The sequence below is a fragment of the Carcharhinus amblyrhynchos genome, chromosome 24 (genome assembly GCF_965287045.1).
Source record: "Carcharhinus amblyrhynchos chromosome 24, sCarAmb.v2.hapA, whole genome shotgun sequence".
NCBI lineage: Eukaryota > Metazoa > Chordata > Chondrichthyes > Carcharhiniformes > Carcharhinidae > Carcharhinus > Carcharhinus amblyrhynchos.
In genome coordinates this window covers 37,292,776-37,318,959 of record NC_137347.1, presented here as the reverse complement: position 1 = coordinate 37,318,959, position 26,184 = coordinate 37,292,776, and the positions used below count along the sequence as shown (strand labels likewise).

The 26,184-nt window shown below is 41.8% G+C and overlaps 1 protein-coding gene across 2 annotated transcripts in view; it reads right to left on the bottom strand.

The window, feature by feature from the left end:
* Positions 1-14,075: 14,075 nt before the first annotated feature.
* LOC145357728 (lethal(3)malignant brain tumor-like protein 4) overlaps positions 14,076-26,184 on the bottom strand; it is a 67,307-nt gene continuing 55,198 nt past the window's right edge. For both annotated transcript variants that reach the window (XM_080211159.1, XM_080211161.1), the window contains 3 exons: positions 25,818-25,984; positions 23,445-23,507; positions 14,076-15,876 (listed from right to left, as the gene is read on the bottom strand). In XM_080211159.1, coding sequence (XP_080067285.1) covers positions 15,730-15,876; positions 23,445-23,507; positions 25,818-25,984 — 377 coding nt within the window. In that variant the 3' untranslated portion in view covers positions 14,076-15,729. The remainder of the gene's footprint in view (positions 15,877-23,444; positions 23,508-25,817; positions 25,985-26,184) is intronic.

Below are 26,184 nucleotides of genomic sequence, written 5' to 3'. Positions count from 1 at the left end.
CTTGCATCCTTTTCATAGTAACTACGACTGAACATACTATGTGACGTGGTATGGAGACATCTCACTGCTACCTGGCACACAGTATTGGCTGCAGCACTGTCACACATAAATGTCTTAAATGTTAGCTACTTTCCTGAAAAGGCTGCTGGTTTATAATCTAGCCACATTCATTCCAGGGTCTGAAATGGCTTCCATCCTATTCATTAGAATAGTGTGAAACTCCATTAATGTGTCAACTGGGACTTGAGTCAATTTGATAGATTCCTAAAGAAAATAATCACTCAATGGATTAATCTCGATAAGTGATACGTTTTAATTAATTAGAGAACATTAGAGAAATAAAATGTAATAAATTAAAGTCTAAAAGCACTTGAAGACACTAAAATCAATTATCGGAGTATCATAATTATAAAAAGCATCTCACCTATCTTTATTAATAGTGAAATATTATAGTGTGGGCGCTATTTAGGGTATTAATCAAAGTGCTGGTCTGGATAAATGTTGTGCCCTTTTCATTCACTGGTCTGTAAAAATTGTGAAACTGGGCTGCAGTAAATCAGTAATTAAGTGTGCCATTGTTCACTTTCTTTCATGTTCAATCATTTTTGTTTTTTCTCCTTCCCTGGTTCGTTTTCAGTCTAATTCTGTCACAATTGTTTGACTATTTTCTACAGAAAAGATTCTGCAAAATGAAACCAACTCTAAATGTTAAGTTTTACAGCATCGTCTGTTCTCACAGGTAAAAGTAAGGATCCAAGAGATCGGGTGCCAAAGGGTTTACGTGTTGATGCTGTTTCTACATTGGCTACAATTAACAAATGATTAGTGAGGCTGTAAGCAATCACAACGTACCTCATACCCAGTGTGCTGAAGGATCAGAGGCGGATTTAGGTCTTAGCAGAGGGAGAAAGGAGCAGGATAGAATGGAAGAGAAAAGAATACAAGAGAGAGTGGGAGGAAGCTCATGTACAATATAAACAGTGGCACAAAGCAGTCAGGTCACACAGACTGTTATTGTACTGTAAATTCATTGTAAACTCTAATTTCATGTTTCTGATCCCTTCTGAGCATGAAAGAAAGAAAGAACAGGAATACAAAGAGCGATGCAGGCAGCCAGATTGAGCAGAGATTGCAAGGTTAGAATGCAGGAAAGGATTGTTTTGTCATTTTGTTAAAAGACAAGAACAATGTGGGTAAATATAGCTCGTTTGCTATTTTGTATTATTACATGAAGATGAGTGATTGATTGAAATGTGCAAATTAAAGTTTATTTATTAGTAAGCAAGTAGGCTTACATTAACAAGGCAATAAAGTAGCTGTGAAAATCCCTAGTCGCCTGTTCGGGTACACTGAAGGAGAATTCAGCATGGCCAACTCATCTAACCAGCACGTCTTTGGACTGTGGAGCACCCAGAGGAAACCCACGCAGACACGGGGAGAACATGCAGACTCCGCACAGACAATGACTCAAGCCAGGAATCGAACTTGGGTCCCTGGCATTGTGAGGCAGCAGTGCTAATCGCTGTGCCACCATGCTGCTCCTAAATGTAATCACTGTTATTTTGTGCATTCCCAGCTGTGATGCAAGCATCTTCATAGCCTGACCCTGGTCTCATCTTACTTACTGACTGCTCTGTTTTCCTTTAGAGAAATTGGAGCAGCACTGGCACAAAAGAACCACAAGTATTGAGATCAGATCCCAAGAAGATACCACTGTTACGCCTCGTGGTTACGCTATTATGTACTTAAATTTGGCTTGAATTTTGTCGTCAGTAAGCTGCTAACAAGGATCTACTGACTTCTGCAGCTTGGACACAACTTTCCTGATGTTAATTTCATCCTGACACCAGGGGATCATCCAATAATAATGATGTCATCAGGCAGACCAAGCAGCCAGTCACACTGAAGCACTCCCATAGACAGCAAACAAGGAAACTACAAATACATTTTATCATTCACTTCTGATTTTACAGAGAGTAAAATAATGATTTGAGCACACACATGGGGTTAAGAGTAAGCTGAAATATGAAACAAAATGTAAAGCTGGGAGAGCTGATGCAATAACATGGACTGCAAATATATTTCATTCCCGCAGCTATAAGGTTTTACACCAGAAGGAATTCTTGTGCTATACAGATTTCACAACAAAAAAAAGATTTTCAGGGCCAAAAAGGATGTTCAGTAATTATGTCCCAGTACATCATCAATAAAAACTTTTAAGCACTTGGGACATTTGATTATGTTAAAGATGCTTTATTAGTACAGGTGCTGACTCAGGCAGTGAGAACCTTTCACCAGATGAACTGATGCTGATTATTATTCATGTGGATACATTTAAAAAGCAACAAGCAACTTCAGCTCTTACAAATTGGCAGGCAACCATTAAATTCATAAGTGAATTGCATGAAGATTGGAGAATAGTGAATGTTGTGCCTTTATTTAAGAAGGGTCCCAGGGAAAAGCCTGGGAACTACAGGCTGGTGAGCCTAAACATCTGTAGCGGGCAAGTTGTTAGAAGGTATTCTGAAAGACCGGATTACAGGCGTTTAGAGATGCAAGGACTAATTAGGGACAGTCAGTATGGCTTTGTGAGTGGAAAATCAATCCTTAAAGGCTTTTTTGAAGGGACATCCAAGAAGGTAGATGAGGCCAGTGCAGTCAATGTTGTCTACATGAACTTTAGCAAGACCTCGACAAGATAAGGTGTGGTATCCAGGGTGAGATAGCCAATTAGATATAAAACTGTGTCGATGACAGAAGGTTTGTTACAGGACTGTTTTTCAAACTGGAGGCCTGTGACCAGCGGTGTGCCTTAGGGTTCGGTGCTGGGTCTACTGTTATTTGATATTTATATTAATGATTTGGATGAGAATTTAGAAGGCATGGTTAGTAAGTTTGCAGATGACACCAAGATTGGTGGCATAGTGGACAGTGAAGAAAGTTATCTAGGATTGCAACAGGATCTTAATCAATTGGCCAATGGACTGTAAATAGCAAATGAATGTGAGGTGATGCATTTTGGTAGAATGGATCGAGTCAGTCCTACTCAGTTAATGATAGGGCATTAGCAAGAATTGTAGAACAAAGATCTAGGGGTACAGGTTTAAGGTACCTTGAAAGAGGAGTCACTGGTGGACAGGGTGGTGAAGAAGGCATTCGGCATGCTTGGTTTCATTGGTCAGAACATTGAATACAAAGAATTGGGATGTCTTGTTGAAGACATGAGTAAGGCCACACTTGGAATACTGTGTATTGTGCTGGTCACCCTGTTATAGAAAGGATATTATTAAACTAGAAAGAGTGCAGAAAAGATTTACTAGGAGCTACCAAGACTTGATGGTTTGAGTTATAAAGAGAGACTGGATAAACTTGGACTTTTTCCCCTCAAACGTAGGAAGTTTAGGGGTGATCTTATAGAGGTTATTAAAATAATGAGGAGCATAGATAAGATAGTCAACATCTTTTCCCAAGGGTAAGGGAATCTAAGACTTGAGGGCATAGGTTTATGGTGAGACGGGAGAGATACAAAAGGATCCAGAGGGGCAATTTTTTTCAGAGAGGATGGTGAATGTCTGGAACAAGCTGACAGAGGCAGTAGTAGAGGTGGGTACAATTTTATCTTTGAAAAAGCATTTAGTCAGTTACATGATTAAGATTGGTAATAGAGGGATATGGGCCAAATGCAGGCAATTGGGACTAGCTTAATGGTAAAAACTGGGTTGCATGGACAAGTTGAGCTGAAGGACCTGTTTCCATGCTTTAAATCTCTATGACTATGATCCCTCATTTAATAAATGTCTAATCTTTTTAAGGAATTTTACAGAGAAAATAATAGGGGAAAAAGTGAAAGTTCACATTAATTCAGTGACTTTGAATTGATTTCTGTCTGAAAGGATATCAACAGCTCACCCTTTGGTGAAATTTGAAATCACTGACACTGACTTCTGGATTTCCACACTCACTTGCATAAATCTAGACACGATATGTTATTGTCAATTTTACAGGATAATGACAGTGAACATTGAGAGTTTTGTTGTCACGACCACAAAATCCTACATAGATGCGCAACTGCCTTCAGTTGATCAATGAGCAGCAGATAGGTGAGCCAAAGAACAAAGAACAGTACAGCACAGGAACAGACCCTTTCGGCCCCCTAATCCTGCGCTGATCACATTGTCCTATCAAGAACAACTGCCTGTATCCCTCTATACCCCGCCTGTTCTTGTGTCTATCCAGATAAGTCTTTAAAATGAGTAATGTACCTGCCTCAACCACCTCACTTGGCAGTGCATTCCAGGCCCCCACCACCCTCTGCGTAAAAAAGATTTCCCCTGCACATCTCGACTGAACATTCCCCACCTTACCTTGAACTTGCGCCCCCTTGTAGTTGTCATTTCTGCTCTCAGAAAAAACTTCCAACCCTTCACCTCATCTATACCCCTCAATTTGATAAGTTTTATCAGGTCGCGTCTTTCCAGGGAGAACAATCCCAGTTTATTCAATCTCTCCTCATAGCTAATATTCTCTGTGCTAGGCAAAATCCTGGTTAACCTTTTCAGTATTCCCTCCAAAGCCACCACATTCCTTCTGGTAGTGTGGCGACCAGAATTAGACACAGTATTCCAAACGTGGCCGAACCAACGTTTTATATAACATAATTCGCCAACTTTTATATTCGATGCCTCAGCTGAAGGCGGCAAACATGCCATATGATTTCTTCACCACCTTTTCCAACCACTTAAGGATCTATGGACCAGTATTCCCAGATCTCTGTGTCTATGCTCCTGATGGATCTGCCATTTATTTTATAGCTCCAACCTGAACTGGATCTACCAAAATGCATCACCTTGCATTTGTCCAGATGAAATTCCATCTGCCATTTCTCCACCCAATTTTCCAGCCTATCTATATTCTGCTGGATTCTCTGACAATCTTCATCACTATCTGCAATCTTGGTATCATCCACAAACTTGCTAATCAGACCTGCTACATTTTCTTCCAAGTCATCTATATAGATTACAGACAACAGAGATCCTTGCACTGATCCCTAAGGAACATCATTAGTTACAGACCTCCATTCAGAAAAACACCTTTCCACCACTATCTCTTCCCGCTCAGAAAGGATAATAGGACTAGGGGGCACAGCCTCAAGATAAAGGGGGGGCGGTTTAGAACGGAGTTGAGGAGGAACTTCTTCACTCAAAGGGTGGTGAATCTCTGGAATTCTCTGCCCGTTGAAGTGGTGGAGGCTACCTCGCTAAATATTTTTAAGACGCGGGTTGATGGGTTTTTGATAAGAGAGGGGATTAAGGGTTATGGGGAGAGGGTGGGAATGTGGAACTGAGCCACGACAGATCAGCCATGATCTTATTGAATGGCGGGGCAGGCTCAAAGGGCTAGATGGCCTACTCCTGCTCCTATTTCTTATGTTCTTACCCTTTGTCTTCTATGGCCAAGTCAATTCTGAATCCATCTAGCTAGATCACACTTAATCCGTGTGATTTAACCTTTTGCACCAGCTTGCCATAAGGGACTTTGTCAAATGCTTTTATGAAAGTCCATATAGACAATATCCATGGCTCTTCCCTCATCAGTTATTTTTGTGACCTCCTCAAAAAATTCAAATTAGTGAGATATGACTTTCCTCATACAAAACCATGCTGTCTGTCACTAATAAGACTGTTCAGTTCCAAATGTGTATACGTCCTATTGCTAAGAATCTTCTCCAAAAATTTCACTATCAGTGATGTCAGGCTCACTGACCTATAATACTCAGGTTATCCTTGCTAACCTTCTTAAATAATGGGATAACGTTGGCTATCCTTCAATCCTCAGGGACCTCACCTGTGGCCAATGAAGAAACAAAGTTTCTGTTAGAGGCCCAGCAATTTCCTTTCTTGTCTCCCTCAGTAATCTGGGATTGATGCCATCTGGCCCTGGCCCTTAATGCTTTTTACTATACCTAATATTTCCTCCCTCATAACGATGGTTTGCTCTAGAGGGTTTACATACCTCTCCGAGGCACCATCAATCGACGTGTCCCTCTCCTTTGTGAATACCGATGCAAAATACTCATTAAGAATCTCACCCGCTTCCTTTGGTTCTATGCATAATTTCCATCCTTTGTCCCTGAGTGGACCAACTCTTTCTCTAGCTACCCTCTTGTTCCCAATATATGTATAAAATGCCTTGGGATTCTCCTCAATCCTGCCTGCCAAGGATATTTCGTGACCCTTTTTGCTCTCCAAACTCCCTGATTGGATTCTTTTCTACTTTCCCTGTATTCTTCAAATGCTTCATCTGTTTTTATTTGCCTGGACATTATGTATACATTCTTTTTGACTAGACTTGCAATTTCCCTGATCATCCATGGTTCCTGAACCCTGCCTTTCTTGTCCTTCCTTTTCACAGGCACATGCCTATCCTGCACTGATCAATTGTTCCTTAAGAGGCTCCCACATGCCAGATATGGATTTACCCTCATACAGGGTCTCCCAACAACAGCCTCCAAATCCTGCCTAATCTGGTTGTAGTTAGCCTTCTACCAATTTAGCACCTTAACCTTAGGATAACACTTATTCTTTCCCATGAGTATCCGAAAACATAAGGAATTGTAGTCACTGTTTGCCACATGTCCCCCCACTGCAACTTTGATGACCTGCTCAGCTCATGCCCCAGTACTGGGGCTAGTATATAGTCCCTCTGTAGTCAGACTATCTACATATTGTTCCAAACATCTATCATGACCCCTAGTCCTAAGGGATTTCCAGTCAGTATGAGGAAAATTAAAGTCTGCCACTACAACCACTATATTATTTTACATCTGTCCAGAATCTGCTTAGATATAAATTCTTCACCTTCCTGTGGGCTACTGGGAGGCCTGTAAACACAACCCATCATAATGGCTGCTCCCTTCTTGTTTCTGAGTTCTACCCACAGTATCTCATTACATGATTCTTCCAAGGTGTCTTTCCTCTGTAATATGTAAGCTGTAATATGTTCCTGAACCAGTATTGCAACTCCCCCACTTCTTTTGCCTTCCCCTCTATGTCACCTAAAACACGTATGTCCCAGAACATCTAGTTGCCAGACCCAGGCTCTAAGTTCATCTGTCTTACCATACTGTTACACTTCTTGCATTGAAGCAGATGCACTCCAGGCCCACTGAGTTTGACCTCCCCCAGCCTGTTCATCCTCTTAGCCAGCCTGGCTTTGGTCCCATACTCATCCCCAGTCTCTACACTTGCTGGCCTACTGATTCACACTCCCGTGTCACACTAGTTTAAACACACCCGAACCACAAGCGGTATGGGATTCCTTCCTAAAACAGAAGGGAAATCAAATAGATGTCGTTGTCCACATTGGCATGAATGACATAGGGTAGAAAGAATAGTGAGGTCCTGCAATGCAATTTAGGGAGTTAGACAGAAGATTAAAAAGCAGGACCTCCCTGGTACAGCAAACCTCCCAGCCAGGATATTGGTGACCCTCCAGTTCAGGTGTCCTTCATGTACGGGCCCCACCTTCCCTGGAGGACATCTCAATGATTCACAAACCTGAAGCCCTCCTTCCTGCACCAGTTCTATATCCACGTGTTTAAGCTGCACTATCTCCCTGTTCCCCATCTCACTAGCACGTGGCACGGGAAGTAATCCTGAGATTACTACCGGAGAGGTCCTGCTTTTTAATCTTCTGTCTAACTCCCTAAATTGCGTTGCAGGACCTCGCTATTCTTTCTACCCGTCATTCATGCCAAAGTGGACAATGACACTTATTTGATTTTCCTCCTGTTTTAGGATGTCTTGCACCTACTCAGAGACATCCAGGACCTTGGCACCAGGGAGGCAAACCACTGTCCTGGCCACAGAAGCACCTATCAGTGCCCCTGACCATTGAACCCCTACCACTATTGCTTTGCTACATCTTATACTTTTCTCTGTGCAGCAGGGCCATCCATGGTACCTTCTCTCTGGCCACTGCTGTTGCTATCCTCTAATGGCCCTTCCCTTGCATCGGTATCCAAAATGGCACACTTGTTAGCTAGGGGAACAGCCATAGGGGACCCCTGCACTAGCTGCCTATCCCAGCTGCTGGTCGCCTATCTATCTCCCTCCATCTTGGGTGTGACCACATCTCTGTACCTATTACCTATAACAATTTCAGCCAATTGTGTGCTCCTCAGTGCTTCCAGCTGCTGCTCTAGCCGCTCCATGCGTTCGGTGAGCATCTGCAACTGGATGCACTTCCCACAGTTAATCCTCAGGGACATTTGAAGTGTCCATGATACCCCACAATTCGCAGGGATTACCTCCAACTGACAACTCTCTCCCTCTATTAGTTGTTAGATTAAGAACTAACTACTAGTTAGGCATTTAAAAAATTATTGCTGCTGCTCTCAGGAATAGGCCGCCTCAAATTAGGATGTCCCCTGATTAGTGCAGGTTGGTAGAAATAGGCTCTAGTGTGAAGTAAACCTCTTACCGTACAAAATGTCACTCAGATTGTACTCCTGTGAACCTGGGAACAAACGGGTTAAGGATTTGTAAAGAACCAAATCAGGAGCTTCCCTCTCTTTTGAAAGTCTGAAGGTGATGTGAAGTAATCCTAAAGGTTTCTCCTGGTTCTGTTGATGATGAGGTGCTGATTCGGGTCTCGCAAACTGCTCTTCTCAGTTAGGCCTTCTTGTTCTTACTTTGCTTATCCCCCTCACAGTGCCTTTTTTTTTCCTGGTTAGAGAAGGAGGGGAGGAGGGAAACACTAGCGTAGGGTCTCGAGCTTAACCGTTCCTTAACACCAGTTCCTCGGCTACTCACAGCGCATTCAAAGAACAAAGAAAATTACAGCACAGGAAGAGGCCCTTTGGCCCTCCAAGCCTGCACCGACCATGTTGCCCAACTGAATCAAAACCCCCTTACCTTCCAGGGACCATATCCCTCTATTCCCATCGTATTCATGTATTTGTCCAGACGCGCCTTAAAAGTCAAGATCGTATCTGCTCCCACTGTCGCCGTGGGCAACGAGTTCCAGGCACCTTGGGTTCTAGTCGAGGTTACTGAGTTGACTTCTCCCAGAATCCTCTTCTACACCTCTGTAGGATCTATCTTTGGTGAAACTCCAGTGGTAAGATGGTAGAGGCAGGAGTCTCTGCTACAACTGTATACGTAGGAATGGAACCAGCTGAGGGAAGCTGGACAGCTGTAGCCCAGTGAACAGGCATAACATTGATCGAAAAGGCTAATGGAATGTTCTGAGTAACATACCTCAGAGGATATATTAGTATTGGAGAGATTCACCTTGATTAAATTGAGACTGAAAGGATTAGTTTATGAGGCAGCAGATTGGTTAAAATTTATATCATTACTTAATCTCAAGGGGATATATGAGATGTCAAAAACAATAAAAGGATTTTTGTAGTAGGGTAGCTAATCTATTTCCACCAGGTGGGTGGGGGGAGAAGAGGACAATAATCTTAAAACTAGAGCCATTCAAAAGTGAAATCAGGAAATCTTTTTTTTCATAGGCACAAAGGTCCAAATGGCTCCCTTTTGTGCTTTATCTTCTCATGATGTGGAGATCCGGCGTTGGACTGGGGTAAACACAGTAAGAAGTCTCACAACACCAGGTTTAAGTCAGTTGGACTTACACCTTGTGTTGTCAGACTTCTTACTGTCTTTATCTTCTCATGCAGTCCATGAGAGTCAAGTATGACTTATTTCCATACTGAAAGTATGTGTGGCCTACAGTCTTTGTCACAGGTGGATGGGGTGGCCAGGCTGCCACACATTCCTTTCACCTTCAACGCTTGATGGGAGGGGTTCGGCTCCTTCCCAGATACTTTTCATCCACTTCAGGCAGTCTTAAGCCAGGGATTCCCTGGTGTCAGTGGGGAAGTTGCATTTTTTCAAGGTGGCTTTGAGGACATCCTTGGAGCATTTCTTCTGTCCTCCTGGGACACGCTTACCTTGTCAAAGCTCAGAGTGGAATGCTTATTTCAAGAGTCTCGTGTCAGGCATGTGGACAATGTGGCCTGTCCAGCTGTTTGATCGACTGTGGTCAATGTTTGGATGCTGGGGATATTGGCCTGAGCGGGAACACTGGCATTGGTGTGTCTATTCTGCCAATGGATTGGCAGGATTTTACAGGGACAGTGTTAGTGGTAGTTCTCCAGGGTTTCGAGGCCCCTGCTGTACATAGTCCACGTCTCTGAGCCACATAGGAAGGCAACTATCACCACTGCTCTGTAGATCATGATGTGGAGATGCCGGCGTTGGACTGGGGTAAACACAGTATGAAGTCTCACAACACCAAGTTAAAGTCCAACAGGTTTACTATCAAATAAACTGGTTGGACTTTAACCTGGTGTTGTAAGACTTCGTACTGTAGATCATGAGCAGAGTGCCAGAAATGAGATCCTGGTCTCTTTCTCAGGCAATTGAAGGTTTTTCTTGCACACTGAAGATGCTGTCAAACCTCACTGTCAACATCTGCCCTTGTTGACAATAGGCTCCCAAGGAATAGAAAGCAATTAGGGTGGTCAGCAGTTTCATGGGAATACAATCAGAGGAGGAGGTGGATCTCATGAACAAAATGAGTTCAGAACAGAGAATGAAGAGGGGTGGAGAGAAGTAAGTTCAAGACGATGAGAGACTTTGACTTGATGGGAACTGGAAAGGATTAGATACAGGAGTTGAATGGATGGTCTCAGTCTTGGTGATAAAGATGTCCTTCATCTCCTCACACATGTTAAGGATTAGGGTGTAAGCTGAGAGCATTTTGCAAAGACAGATGGAAAAATTACACCCAATGGTTTGTTTGAATTCCAGAATCATCCAGGGGTAGTGAGCCAGTTTGTCGGATTTATTGAAAGTGTTGAATTCAAGCAGGATTATTTATTTGTAAGAGCTTTAAAGGCTTTATTTTGGAATCTTGTTTACTAATCAGCCTGTTCCTAAATATGTTAATCCACAGAGATCATCGCTTGACATTTAAAATTCATGAACACACAAATAGCTTTGCGCATTTAATGCTGTAACTTTAAAAGGTTAACAACATGAACTAAGGAGTGTGAAAGGTCACGTTCCATGCAGGTTGTGTTTGTGTCCAGCTGAGTAGTGCTCTGGTTCCACTGAAATAATGTCACAAGTCACTAGGGTTTTAGATCATTAGACAGGGGTCCTGCAAACTTACACTATCATTCTGTGTAATTTTTGCACTAATTAACTAAATCTAAGAAAAACTTGTAAATTAAGGCCTTTTGAGATTAACGTCACTGTAGCCTGGTGTGCAGGGCATTGCATTTCTCCTACTGATATTTTCAATATGTTAACATAACATTGTTTTCTGTTATTTTCAATAGACTTGTTTAAATGTTCTTGCCCGCTGTGGGGAATTGTTGCCAGCAGACGGAAAATTTAATGAACCATTTAAAGGTCTGTTGACCTCAGATAGGAATTTACGATCTCAGGACAAGACTGGAAAAATCCCGCTTTTGTTTTTTAATGTTGATGGTGCAATGCACCTCCATGTAATAAGAACTAGCAGCAGGAGTAGGCCACCTGGCCCCTCAAGCCTGCTCTGCCATTCAATAAGATCATGGCTGATATTTTCTTGGACTCAGCTACACTTACCCGCACATCACTATAGCGCTTAATTCCTTTACTGTTCAAAAATGTATCTCTCCTTGCCTTAAAACCTTCAATGAGGTAGCCTCAACTGCTTTGCTGGACAGGGAATTCCACAGATTCACAACCCTTGGTGTGAAAAGTTCCTCCTCAAATCAATCTTAAATCTGCTCCCCCTTAATTTGAGGCCATGCCCCCTAGTTCTAGTTTCATCCTCCAGTGGAAACAACTTCCCTGATTCTAGCTTTTCTATTTCCTTCACAATCTTACGTTTCTATAAGACCTTCCCTCATTCTGAATTCCAATGAGTATAGCCTCAGTCTCTCCTCATAAGCCAACCCTCTCAACTCCAGAATCAACCTAGTGAATCTCCTCTGAACCCCTTCCAGTGCCAGTGTATCCTTTCTCAAGTAAGGAGACCAAAACTGTATACAATACTTTAGGTGTGGCCTCACTAGCATCTAGGTGTAGATGAGTATGTAGTTCTTAGTATGTAGGAACCAATGTAAAAATAACATTTTCCCAAGAATTGCTCCACGTTTTAATTGAGAAGCCAATGTGAATAGTGGATATTCTTCCATCCTCTGCATGGCACATTAAGCAGGTAGACACAAATCGAGCACTCGTATATTGCTCTGGGGATATTAGTCATTCCTCCAGTTTGTCAGCTACTTGGCTCCTTCCAGTGCTACCTCAATAAGCAGTGCAAGCTACTTCAAGGTACAGGAGAAGTTTCTCCTGGGGAATTTCACAGTAACTTCATTGGAGTGTCAACTTAAGCCTTACTTGTGACTAATAAATACTTTATCTTTCTTACTTATAAATAACTCACTTTTTACATTCTTTAAAAAATGTCTGCATGAAATGCACGAGCGCACGAGGCACTCAAAACTCTTACTCATCAACAGAAACTCTACTAAGGGTCCCAAGCTAATCAGACCCTAATTAATTGCATCAGGCTACAAAGGACATTGAAATTAGGTTAACTTAATAAAGGGTTGAAGGAAAACATGCAAGCTGAGCATGGTTTGACTTTTGCCAGTGCTATCACGCTCTGAACTAGACAAATTTACTAACCACACTGATTTCTGCATTAGAGGACTTCAGGGTTCAAGTATATTGGGATCCTGTCGCCACAAGTGGAAGAATGTTTTGGTTGTAATGATGCGTATCTATCTGTTTCACCAGCTGATTTGAAGAAAAGCTGTGGAACAAATTTCTAAAGCTATTTCCAGGCAATGTTTCTCAGAACTAATATTTCATCTGAGATCGACTTTGAGACTGATAAGTACAAGGAAAAGGAAACAACATTTAAGTTGTAAATCAATCGTTGCTCAGAGAAAACATTTTTCACAAGGAAATTAACGGTACCATCAGCATCAGCCATTAATGCTTTCTAAATGTAAAATTATTGAACGGTTAATTTTAATCTATGTTACTCACTGCAACCACTCCTTGTTGAAGCTTGTTTTACATTCCAAGCCCCCTCCGATCCCTGGGTAAGACATCTGTCCTCAATTACATATTAGGTTCTATTCGTGACCATTTTATACTATTGGCGCACAGTTCTGGTTTCATTTGCAAGAGGAAACATCCCAATGTCAAACCTAACAACCCTTTTCTGTATCCTGCGGCTGAAACAGCTGCATTATTGTGGGAATATCAACTTCTCCGAGTCACTTGTCCAAGTCACACACCTTCTCCAAGTCAGATACCATCCTGACTAGAGCTATATTATCAATCCTTCATTCTGGAACATTCCACAGTGGGAGCACTATCAAAGGTAGCAGTGATTCAAGCACGAGGGCCTCCGCCACGTGGCTTTCCAACTGTCACCCATATTCCTGAAAACAATAAATAAAAGTGGATATTCTCACAGACATACAGCGAGCTGTGCCACAGACAAACTGCTAATGATACCTTTGATTTTCTGTGCATTTGAGTTTTGAGGAGCAGAAAAATCTAGGCCTATACATTTTTGGAAAGGTCATGACAAACAATTGCTTCCTCAATTTGGTTGCAAAACAAGCCCTTCCTAATAAAAAAAAATTCTAAAGCTAACTGATATATTTTTTTTTGAAAAACGTACCTTTTCCTTGCTGCATCATGTCTCGCTCTTCAAGAAACATGGAGCTTACAATGGCTTGCATAAGTACTTCTGGATGCTCCATCTTCTGATTATCTCCCTGAAGGAAGTGATTGGACGATGCTTCATATCTTTCTCTCATAGGCTTGGGGAGATCAGTTGAGCACCAAAAAGTTGCACTGTAACTGAGCATGTTGGTTGCAGTGCACTGAAATTACTTTTAAATTATAAAGTCTTGGCAGTAACGTAGCTTGATTTATTAAAACACTATAGCAGTGAGTGGCAGGATGCGGGTTTTGCCAGTAGAGTGGTATTTTAAATCTTCAACAGCTTTTTGTTAATACACTAATATTCTAGTTACTATGGAAAAGAGAGCAGCAGTCTTGCCAAAAGAGAGGATGTTAAATACGAAAACTCCTTTCAAACCAATGAATCTTGGCACCAATTGCCAGTTACCACTATTCTTAAAAGGGAAATTCAGAGAGATCGGATACAAGAGAGAAAAGGCACAAAAATATTGGGAGACATATGCAAGTTCCATAAAAATATCTTATTCAAAATTTTTGTTCAATTCCCCATGAGTGCAAACATTCAAGATAGTTAAGGCTCTAAGTCATCTCAATTTTTAAAGAAAATACGAAGAAAATAGGACAACAAGTAATGGGAAACAGAAAATTATACATGGCTCCAGAAATAAGTTATTCAAACGTAATTCAGTGTCATATTGTAAAATGAACAATAGCAAATTTGCAGCACATTTTTCAATAATAGCAATACAAATCAGGATAATATCAATACAAATTAGTGAGAGATGTAAAATAGTCTGGCAATTTGATATAACCCATTTTGTCATTGTGCTAAGACCAACCCCATGCTGTGTTGGATACAGTGCCTAATTGTTAACCTACTTTTAAAAAAAAACAAGAACTTCACAAAATTTGGTTCTGCAACTTTGCTTGAAATGCCAGAGAAAACCTTCACCAATGTTGCACACAAACAATACTAAATTTTTATACGAGGAATACAAACATCTCCCTTTTATCTGCATCTTACCTGTGTCCTGCCACAAAACGTGAAAACGTCCAGGATCTTGATTGCTGTTCATTTTCTGAACAAAGTTACACCAGGAACAGTGGCGAACTAGTAAATTGCAAATATTTACAATATGTTTAATCTATCGTAAACATTTCAATGTAATGTGCGCACATCAAAAACAACTGGGTGTTTCTGGCAGCCATAACTCTGACTGAAACATTCACATTTAAAAATCTATAGAGAACTGAACATTAAGCAGCGCCGATTAGTTCATGGCTGCACAACTCAACAACAATTGCTCCACTTCAATATTCCACACATCATCAGATAAAATCACAGAAACAAAAGGAACAGAAAGCACACTGTGTTCCTGAAGATTACAGCTGCAAATGCATATTGAGATTCAGTTCATGTGTTCACCTTAAATTGTATATAGTTCATCATGTTGTCTCGGAGAAAACAAGTCCAACGATGTTGAATGGACATTACCCAACAGTTCAAGGACAGGGTTTTTTTTTGATCCTTTTAACTTTTGTCACATCTTTACTTTTACCCTGTACTTTTGCCAATTAATGAAGCACTTGGGACAAAAAGCAATCGGATTAAGAAAGAAAAATCACCAAGATGGAGATCAAATTTTCTGATAGGTTTGAGTAGAAAAACAGGAAATGGACATTCATGACATAACAATCAAGGCTCCTATGATGAGAACCAGTTTCCATAAATGAGGTTGTAGTGTTTTCTTAAAGCTCTGGATACGTAGAAGAAATATCACTTACAATAGCATAATGCAGGAAGACATTAATTCTCCCAAAAACAAAAACCTCTTGTACATCTCTGAATGCTGTGGTCTTCACCCACTGGTGTTGGCACCACAGATTTAGTTCATTAAATGTTAAATGAGTCAGAAAGTCAGAGAGAAGAAAAATCATCTCAAGCTGAATTTCATTCCAGTCTGCAGATCCTTGTGCCTAAAAAATACACTATTTACGGTTCTTTAGGTGACTCATTTTCTTCTGCATTTTTAAACATGAGGATGGAGTTGTAAATCTTCAACGCAGGCCCCAGTTTGATGCTCATAATTTTGACAATGTCTGTCTGAGTCAGCAGCAAAAAAGCTTCTCCGTCTATTTGCTGTATAAACAAAATTTAAGAAAGCAAAATGAATGGATTATCAAATAACTTTTTAAAAAGTCACTTTTTCCCCCATTTCCTGTTGAAGACTTTGGAAGTGTGGTTTTACGGATTCTAGCTGTCCTCCAGCATTTCATCCAACTGTCCATTCTTCACACTTAAATACTGAGTGGCAGCAATATGCTGTATGCAGTGCACCAAAATTGCTTTTAATTTATATCAATTGGGAGAGGTTCTGAAAGCCATTCTAACCCCTCCTTATCCAATGTCCTTGTTCACTAATACACTCAGAAATACACATCAATGCAGCATAAACACAGACTTTCCAGCAAAATTAGGAGGAAACAAATGGGGGTGCGGGAGGGGGTCTTGGCTAACATTTCTCCTCCATAATCCAAGGGCGGATGTCAAAACAGCAACCCAACTGTTATCACAGCTGAGATCAGCTAACACAGTATTAAACAAGACTCAAATGCACAACCTTCTGCTCTGCATTAGTAGAGACTGGAACGAGGCTCTATCCACAAAGTCATGATGTGGATATGCCGGCGTTGGACTGGGGTAAACACAGTAAAAAGTCTGACAACACCAGGTTTAAGTCCAGAACTTAAACCTGGTGTTCTCAGACTTTTTACTGTGTCTATCCACAAAGCCAGAGAGTAGAGAATATAGTGTGACAGGAACCCAAATAATGAAAATTGCATTAAGACTACCACAAAACTTATTTAACTTTTATTTAAAAAAATGAATCTTATGAGTTCCAATCCTACTTCCAGATTGCATAATTAATATACCAAAACAGTGCAGGCTTGACATTTATTAATTAGAATAAAAGATGTTAACAGCTCAGTTCTCCAAAAGACTGATCGTCATGATTTGGTGGAACATTTCAGAGCACATTTACAACATAATAAAAAACAAACACTGACTTTTGATAATCTTAAATTCAGCTTCAGATCTAAAACATTGAAGCAACTGAGAAAACTCCAAGACAGAAAATTCAATTTTTGATCCGTAGAAGCCAATGTTTTGGTTTAATAATTCCAGCTCAACTATAGGAAATTAAAACAGTTCCTCATTTCAATCCAGTTACATGGCTACAAAGTTTTCCATCCATAGCTAAGAAACGACAAAAAAAAATCCAACGCCCAGTTTTACAGAACTACTTACTTTTAGATGGAAGCAAGATAGATACCTGTCTCTGTCCAGGTCAGACACCTGATTGCCAATGTAAACACTGCACTGTTAAATCAGTCAAAGCATAATATTACTGCATTCTGGGCTAGATTTCATGCTGGGACAAATTTGGAATTGATGAAGGGAAAAACAGTTGGTGGACTCACTGACATTAATAACCCAAAATAAACCTAAATGTGTGTTTTCGTATGTACGCAGTATTAAAGCTAGCCAATGACTGTGTGAACAGCAGCAGAAGAGAAAGGAAACAAAAAACATTTGCGGTCTGAAGTCTGGAGCTGTGCCTTTCAAGGATTCGTGATATAGATCGCTGCAGCCCCACCCAATTCAGCTACACCACTTCACTCACTCGCTCAGTCTATTTTCAAAATAGGGTCAGTACCCGTACCATCCTATTACCATCAGTAACAAAAGGGGTATCCAAAGTGTCCACCTGTTTCCGGCGTTGGGCCCCGTTTAAATATAGAAATCAGGGTCCAGCGACATAAATGGGACCCCCAATTGCCATTAGAAGTGGTCAACATGTGACCAGTTCCACAGGTGATTGAACTAGTCAAAGGCGTGTGCTCTTTAGGAACTCTCAAACATCATCTGGGCCACTGCCATACTGAGCAGTGCACCAGAGATTCTGCTGCTTCTGATAACGTCATTGTGATTATGTTACTGTAGGCTAGACATCAGGAAAATTGACAAGGAAGTAGAGAAAATGTATGGGATCTTTGCTTTTGTAAATGCAAAATAAGGAAGTCACATTAAAGTTTTGTTTTGGAGGTAGGATATCAAGACCTTGGAGCAGAAACAGGGTTGGTATACTATGATGATGCCAAAGATGAGGGATTTCAATTTCACGGATGTTGTGTATTCATCAGCAGCTTTGCAGTGGAACAGGGACACTTTGAGAGATCAGTCACATAACTTCACTATTGACTTATTTGGCCATTTATATGGGCAAAGGGTCAGTCTATCTTAGAAGCCTGTAGTGTTAACATTCTTTCAATAAAGAACTTTATTCATTTGAATCTCTGAGGCCTATGGCTTATCTTTTAAAACCACCACACAGAAAACTGGCAATGAGATGGTAGGACCCAACTTGCAGCCACTCCAGATGGGGAAAAAAAAGTAGAAAGTTCAACAGCATTGTAGACACCCAACCGAAGAATAAATATTTGAAATCATTACAAAAGTTGGTAATGGAGGGGTGCCGAGCTATGGTTGTAGCCACTGGAGGAACCAAAGAATAATCAAGATTAGGAGGAAAACAACTTCAGAAAGAAGCTCACCATGTGCTCTGCCCAAAAAGATCTGCAATATCCCAGGGGGCAGTGTGAGTGGCAAGTACCCCACAATAACAAATTTAGAACTGGGGGTGTTGCAAATCACAAAAGGAAAGTAGCTGAGCTTGCGTTTATCTTGTTTTGGGGAACAAAGAAGCAAAGTAGTGCTGAAAATTACTTGGCATATCGCACTCATGCAGGCCATTCCCAAAAATGGTGGGAGCTTTGGTGCTGGGGGATCAATTGTTGAGCGTACAGAGATTGTGGCAGATATAGGCATGGTGGCACAGTGGTCAGCACTGCTGCCTCGCAGCACCAGGGTCCCAGGTTTAATTCCAACCTTGGGTCACTGTCTATGTGGAGTTTGCACATTCTCCCCGTGTCTGTGTGGGTCTCCTCCAAGTGCTCTGGTTTCCTCCCACACTCCAATAGGTGTGCGGGTCAGGTTGATTGGCCAGGCTAAATTGACCCTAATGTCAGGGGAATTAACGTAGTAAATGCATGGGGTTACACGAGTGTAGGGCCAGAATGGGATTCTGGTTGGTACAGACTCAATGGGCCAAATGGCCTTCTTCTGTACTGTAGGGATTCTATGATTCTATAGTGGTTCCAACTTCCCTGAGCATAATGAAGGGGGTGGGGAAGAGAGTCTTTAACGTCCTAAGAAGTTGGAACATGCTTTCCTTTGTGCTTTTCCTTTATGCTTTCTTTTTTTCTTAACCACTAAGCTAATCCCAACTGCCCACATTTGGCCCACATCCCTCGAAACCATTTTACCCATGTAACTGCTTAAATGCTTTTTAAAAGACAAAATTGTACCCGTCTCTACTACTACCTCCGGCAGCTTGTTCCAGACACTAACCACCATCTGTGTGAAAAAAATGCCCCTATGGACCTTTCTATATCTCTCTCCTCTTGCCTTAAACCTATGCCCTCTAGTTTTAGACTATTGTCTATCTGGCTGATCTAAGCTCCTCATTACTTTATAAACTGCTAGAAGATCACCCCTAAACCTCCTACGATCCAGGGAAAAAAAGTCCCAGTCTATCCAATCTCTCCTTGTAACTCAAAGCATCACGTCTCAGTAGCATCCTAATAAATCTTTTCTGCACGCTTTCTAGTTTAATAACATCCTATCATAGGGTGACCAGAACTGTACACACTATTCTAAGTGTGGCCTTCCTAATATCTTGTACGGCTTCAACTAGACGTCCCAACTCCTGTATTCAATGTTCTGACCAATGAAACGAAGCATGCCGAATGCCTTCTTCACCACTCCGTCCGTTTCTGACTCCACTTTCAAGGAGCTATGAACCTGTAGACTTGGATCTCTTTTTTCTGTAAATCTCCTCAACGTCCTACAAAATGCACCATCTCGCATTTATCTAAATTAAACTCCACCTGCTATTCGTCAGCCCACTGGTCCAATTCATGATGATCCCTTTGCAGTCCTAGATAACCTTCTTTACTGAGCACTATGTCACCAATTTTGGCGTAATCTGCAAGTTTATTAACCATGCCTCCAAAATTCACATCCAAATCATTTAATATAAATGACAAATAACAGTGGACCCAACACCGATCCCTGAGGCACACTGCTGGTCACAGGCTTTCAGTTTGAAAAACAACCCTCTACAACCACCCTCTGTCTTCTGTCAAAGATTTAACCTTATGCAACAGCCTACCATGTGGTAACTTGTCAAAGGTCTTGCTAAAATTCACATAGACAACATCAACTGATGTGCCCTCATCTACCTTCTTGGTTACCCCTTCAAAAAACTAAATCAAAATCATTAATATGAACTGGCTATTGCTGGTGTAATAAATCATTACTGGGTTTAGGTGAATGGACAGCCGGTGAAAATGGAGGTGGACACTGGAGCTACAGTTTCATCGGTAACAGAAATCGTTTACCAAGAAAAGCATATGACGTTGCCTTGAGATCCTCAATGGCGGTGTTAAAAACCTATACTGGGGAAGTGGTTCTGTTTAGGGACATATTGATGTAACCATGCAGTTGTATAGACAGTGTGCAGACCTGTCTTTGCACATTGTTAAAGAAAACTATCCAGCACTAATGGGAAGAACCTGGCTGCAAAAGATCTGATAGAATTGGGTCGTGGTAAATCTCATGATAGATTCTGAAGCATGCCCAATCAAAAGCCTGAAGGAACAGAAAATAGCCATGAGGAGGAGTTGCTGGTGGAGTTGGACTGGAATAGGCACAGTAAGTAGTCTCACAACACCAGGTTAAAGTCCAACAGGTTTATTTGGTAGCATGAGCTTTCGGAGCGATGCTCCTTCATCAGGCGAGTCAAAGTAACGGCTGCTGAAAAAGTTAAAACATAACATAACATAAGAAATAGGAGCAGGAGTAGGCCAACTAGCCCTTCGAGCCTGCCCCGCCATTCAATAAGATCATGGCTGATCTGTCTTGGCTCAGCTCCACATTCCCGCCCTCTCCCCATAACCCTTAATCCCCTCGCTTATCAAAAACCCATCAACCCGCGTCTTAAAAATATTTAGCGAGGTAGCCTCCACCACTTCAATGGGCAGAGAATTCCAGAGATTCACCACCCTTTGAGTGAAGAAGTTCCTCCTCAACTCCGTTCTAAACCGCCCCACCTTTATCTTGAGGCTGTGCCCCCTAGTCCTACTGTCCTTTCTGAGCGGGAAGAGTCTCTCCACCTCTATCCTATCCATCCCATTCATCATCTTATACGTCTCAATGAGATCTCCCCTCATTCTTCTAAACTCTAACGAGTACAAGCCTAATTTATTCAGCCTCTCCTCATAGCTCAACCCCCTCAACTCCGGCATCAGCCTAGTAAACCTCCTCTGCACTCCCTCCAAGGCCAAAATATCCTTGCGTAAGTACGGCGCCCAAAACTGCACACAGTACTCCAGCTGCGGCCTCACCAATGCCCTACACAGCTGCAGCAAGACCTCCCTACTTTTATATTCAATCCCCCTCGCGATGAAGGCCTGCATCCCATTCACCTTCCTGACCACCTGCTGCACCTGCAAGCTGGGTTTTTGCGACTCATGCACAAGGACCCTGAGGTCCCTCTGCACCGTCGCCTGCTGCAGTTTTTCGCCACGTAAGTAATAATCCTTCCTACCATTATTCCTACCAAAGTGGACCACCTCGCACTTGCCAACATTAAATACAAAAGGCAGCAGTGACCAATGGGCTCAGGCTACCAATTGGGACCAAGATGGCAAAGACTCTGCATACCATAACAAATGTGGTTCAGGATCAAGAAAGAACAGGTAAAAATTTACAGAAGATGCTTTAACAAAAATGAAGGTTAAAAGTATACTGAAAACTAAATCGAGGATAACCAGAATGCATTTGTGTGCTCCCCTTGTAAATTTCGAAGCACAGAGGAAGAAGAAATCAGGGCAAACCCTGAAATGTCTTACCATCAGGAAACTCTCACGTTCATTGGAATGAACATTCAGTTTGAAAAAAAGAGCTGCTGATTTTCTTGGTGCATCAATGGTCAACAAGAATAAAAAGATTATTTACCCTAAACAAAAACAGGAGCCAGCACAGAAACTCATGAAGGTTTAAAGTTTATTTATTATTGTCACAAGTAGGCTTATATTAACACTGCAATGAAATTACTGTGAAATTCCTCTAGTCGTCACACTCCGGCACCTGTTCAGGTACACTGAGGGAGAATTTAGCATGGCCAATGCACCTAACCAGCACATCTTCCAGACCGTGGGATGAAATTGGGGCACCCGGAGGAAACCCATGCAGACATGGGGCGAATGTGCAGACTCCGCCCAGACAGTGACCCAAGCTGAGAATCGAACCTGGGTCCCCAGCGACGTGAGGCAGCAGTACTAACCACTGGGTCCTGTTGTTACTATTGTGCCACCCACCCAACTCAAGATTGGGAGTTCCTTCAGGTGACCCAATGAAGAGAATTGGAGCTGCTCAAAATGCAATATATCCAAACAAGCGCCGGAGTGTGACGACTAGGGGATTTTCATAATAATTTCATTGCTGTGTTAATTTAAGCCTATTTGTGACACTAATAATTAAACTTAAAACTTTAAACCAATATTCCTTTCCTATTTCACTCTATACAGCAGCATCTAAAGTCCAATGAACAAACCAATAGCAAGAAGAATTACCACAACCTAGTCTCACTTGAAAGCCTAACCGTAAAAAGGTTACATTTGGTATGTTTAAAGAGTCAGAATCGTTTTGGAAATCGTCAGTAGACAACTTCAACTGGCTAGTTTAAAAGTTGCATTTCTAAAACAGGAGGGTGAACACAGTGAGAATGCAATCCTGAGGGGACAGACGCAGGGTCTGATGGAGTCACACTATAATCTGGAGAAAGCACCGCAGATTCAGGAAAAGGAGACCCTGGAATGCAGCCTGAAAGGGCAGTTACTGACAACGAGAAAACAGATCAATAGGGCTGGGGCAAGAACTAAAGAGGCTGGAAACTGAGCTGGAGTGAAGTCAAAGAGCTCCAATACCGGCAAACTCCACCTTACTTCAGCTGAGATCTATCCTGGGTTTGCCACACCCTGCAGTTCGAATGAAAGCTCAAAATGGAATGAATGAACTCCAAAAAAATAAAACCAATTTTGGCAGTCAAGCATTTTAAAGACACCCAGTGGTCACAGAAGGTACAACATAGACGCAAGTCTTTTTTTCTAATTGATAAAATAGACTACAGGGGAGATGAGAATTCTGGGTCTTGACATTTATGAAGGGCTTGGTTGGAAAATCAGTGTCATCACCTTTAAAATACCATCAGGACAGCGAGGATAAAGATCAGGAAAAAATATGTGTAGAGTTGTCATGGAGTGAGATACTTTGTTGCAAGGTGAAGTTGAGGCAAACAACATTGTCTTCTCTTCCTTAGATTATGCAAATTCTTAAGAGCAGAAGATGAAGGAGGGTTATGGGCAGAGATAGTACCACTTGTTTTTGATTTGCTTCAGCAACGAGCCAGCATAGACACAATGGGTTAAATGGCTTCCTTCTTCTACACTCTAAACATTCAATGGTTTTGTCATTTCCATTCCAATGCAATAATCACCACTGACTATTCACTTAACACTTACCTCTTCCCTGAAAACAATAGCTTGTTCTTTACATCCTGGCAAACTTTGTACAAAATTGGCTACCTGTAAAATTCAAAGGTACATTTAGCACTTTCAATACATTTGATTAGAAAATTACAACATCGATCAGCATAAAATATTGCCTAGAATATTTCTCCTAGAACTTTCTTGTGACATTTCTGTCCTCCAGAAAGTGCTCAGCCTTATTTGGGGTGAGCACCCTGGCACATTGCTCAAGTATGCATTAGGATATTTCACTATATAGGGCAAAGTGGAGGCAGCTATCCAATGTCCTACCATAAAGGGATGCTGGACAGCAAGTCCAGTGTTCTACCATAAAGGGATGCTGGATGGCAAGTCAAATTGGGAACCCGAGATACAATCCTCTCCCCAACTTAGGACAACTGTACCTGTCCTCTGATTGAGAGCCAATTATTTATCACAGAGCAAGAATCAAACCTGGTCTTCATGGCTCAATTATTCATTTGATGAACTCAAAGATTCATCAGATTGGCAGGGGAGAACTAATTTTTAAAACAAAAGGTTTTCCATCCTGAACCAGGACTACAGACAACAATCTTCAGCTCTTAATTTATGTCCAAGATTTTCTGCTTCCATTCATGTTGGATGGGTTTGGCTGCGAGAGTGAAAAGTATCACGAGAAGGCCAAAGACACGTTTCACATTGATGGTTCCCCTCCACAACCGGTCGGGGGGGGGGGGGGGGGGGGGGGGGCGGCGGCGGCGGGGGCGTGGGTCAGGTCACGACACACACACACACACACACACACACACTCTTCCCACTATTCCACGTCAGGAACCTAATTGGAAACATTAACATATCGTTATCAGGTCCATATGCTGCAATCATATACCACATCAAATAATACACTCATGGCAGCATGATGTCAGAACAGCACGATGCATGACCGGCCTCAGACGGCATGCACCAGGCGAGCAGTATCCTGAGGGTGTGTGTGGGGGGGGTGGGTGGAAGGCTTGGAGATGAGCCCAGCGAACAGTGTGGACAGGATCACGCCAGTTTGGTGTCTGGAGTCAAGAATGTTTCCTGGTGCGCGCGCTGGGGTGGAGTTGATGACAGGGCAGGCAAATCAGAAGCTGCCCACTGTGGATATGCTGGCGTTGGACTGGGGTAAACACAGTAAAAAGTCTGACAACACCAGGTTTTAGTCCAACCGATTTATTTGATAGTAAACTCACTAGCTTTCAAGCGGTTTCCCTCTTCTTCAGGTGAATGGAGAGTTCTGGCCTCAGACAGAGCATATAAAGCACAGACAGTTTACAGATTACTGATTAGAATGCGAATCTTTACACCTAACCTGCTGTTCAAGAGATATGTCATGGAACTCTTGCTTGCCTTTGTTTTGCATTGCGTACCACTATACAGTGTAAGAAGCAGTCATTGTTGTCAGCGGCCTCAACACCACTTTTCCTGACAACGTCGTAACATACCGATATCAGAAAATCTCACTCCAATCATCAATGAACAAGACAAAAAAATAAACCTATTGTTTCACAGCAAAACTTTGATAGCTTATTTGCCATTCGATACAAATTAGTTAATTCAGTTTGATTTTTGTGCCGACTACTGATTTGTATGAGGATTTTTAAAACTTCAGAAAACCACAGTAATGACTCGGAAGCAGTAATTTTTGTGATTTTGCCATGGTTCCAGGAAAGCCTGTCTGATGCATTTGCCTCTTGCGAAATTATGCACTTTCACATACCAAAATTCTCCACACTCGCTCCAAATGGGTGAGCTTGCCCAAATTTGTTACAAAGTCCAGAGAGTTATCCCAAAGGACAAGTAGAAGCCGTTTCTCCCAACCTATTCAATCAAAACCTTTCACAATTTGAACAAATTGCCCCTTAGGATACAGTGGCTGAAATCAAATTAAATTGAAATCAAATTAAACTGACCTGTCACATTTAAAGTTTCTGAAGTAAGAAAATGCACTTCAACCAAGGACAATCATGCCAAAATGATTCTAAACTCAGCATGCCGCATGCACACAAGGACATATCCTACACGATTTAATGGTTGCCTGCCAATTTGTAAGAGTTCAACTGGCTTGCTGCTTTTTAAATTCACCCACATGATTAATGATCAGCAGAAGTTCAGCTGGTGACACATTCTAGGAGATGGAAGTGGGAGGTTCTTATGTTAGAGAACATGCAAGCACACACACAACAGGGATAGATTTTCCTGAGCAGAGGCAACCGCCTGTGTAGAGGGCTGAAAAAGGGTTAAGCAGACCTTGAATTTAAAGGATTCCTGGTTTCAGTCAAGAATTAGAGAATTGACAGGCAGTATCCTGCAGTTGGGGGGGGATTTATGGGAGAAACAGGTTACCTCTTCTATAGACCACTTTGCCACCTTCTTTGCCGTGTGACCTGCCACCTCAGGCAGCAACTTGCTGTGCTGTTCCCAACAGAGGTACAAACGTTGCGTGGGATGTGGAGAGACGGAAGACATAAACACGGACTGGTGAAGAGCTTGTTGGAGGTTGTAGTCACTTTCTACAGAACGGCAAAAGATTACAATTATTTTTTTAAAGTAACAGAATCCAGCAAGAGACTTAACTACTATATCATGAATGTATTTTTAAAACAAAATTCTCATTTGGGATCAGTTTGGATTGTACGTTACCAGGTTCGCATTACTCCAGTCTATGATAAAACGGAACTCATCCTTTACATGAAACCTCCCTATCTATTGG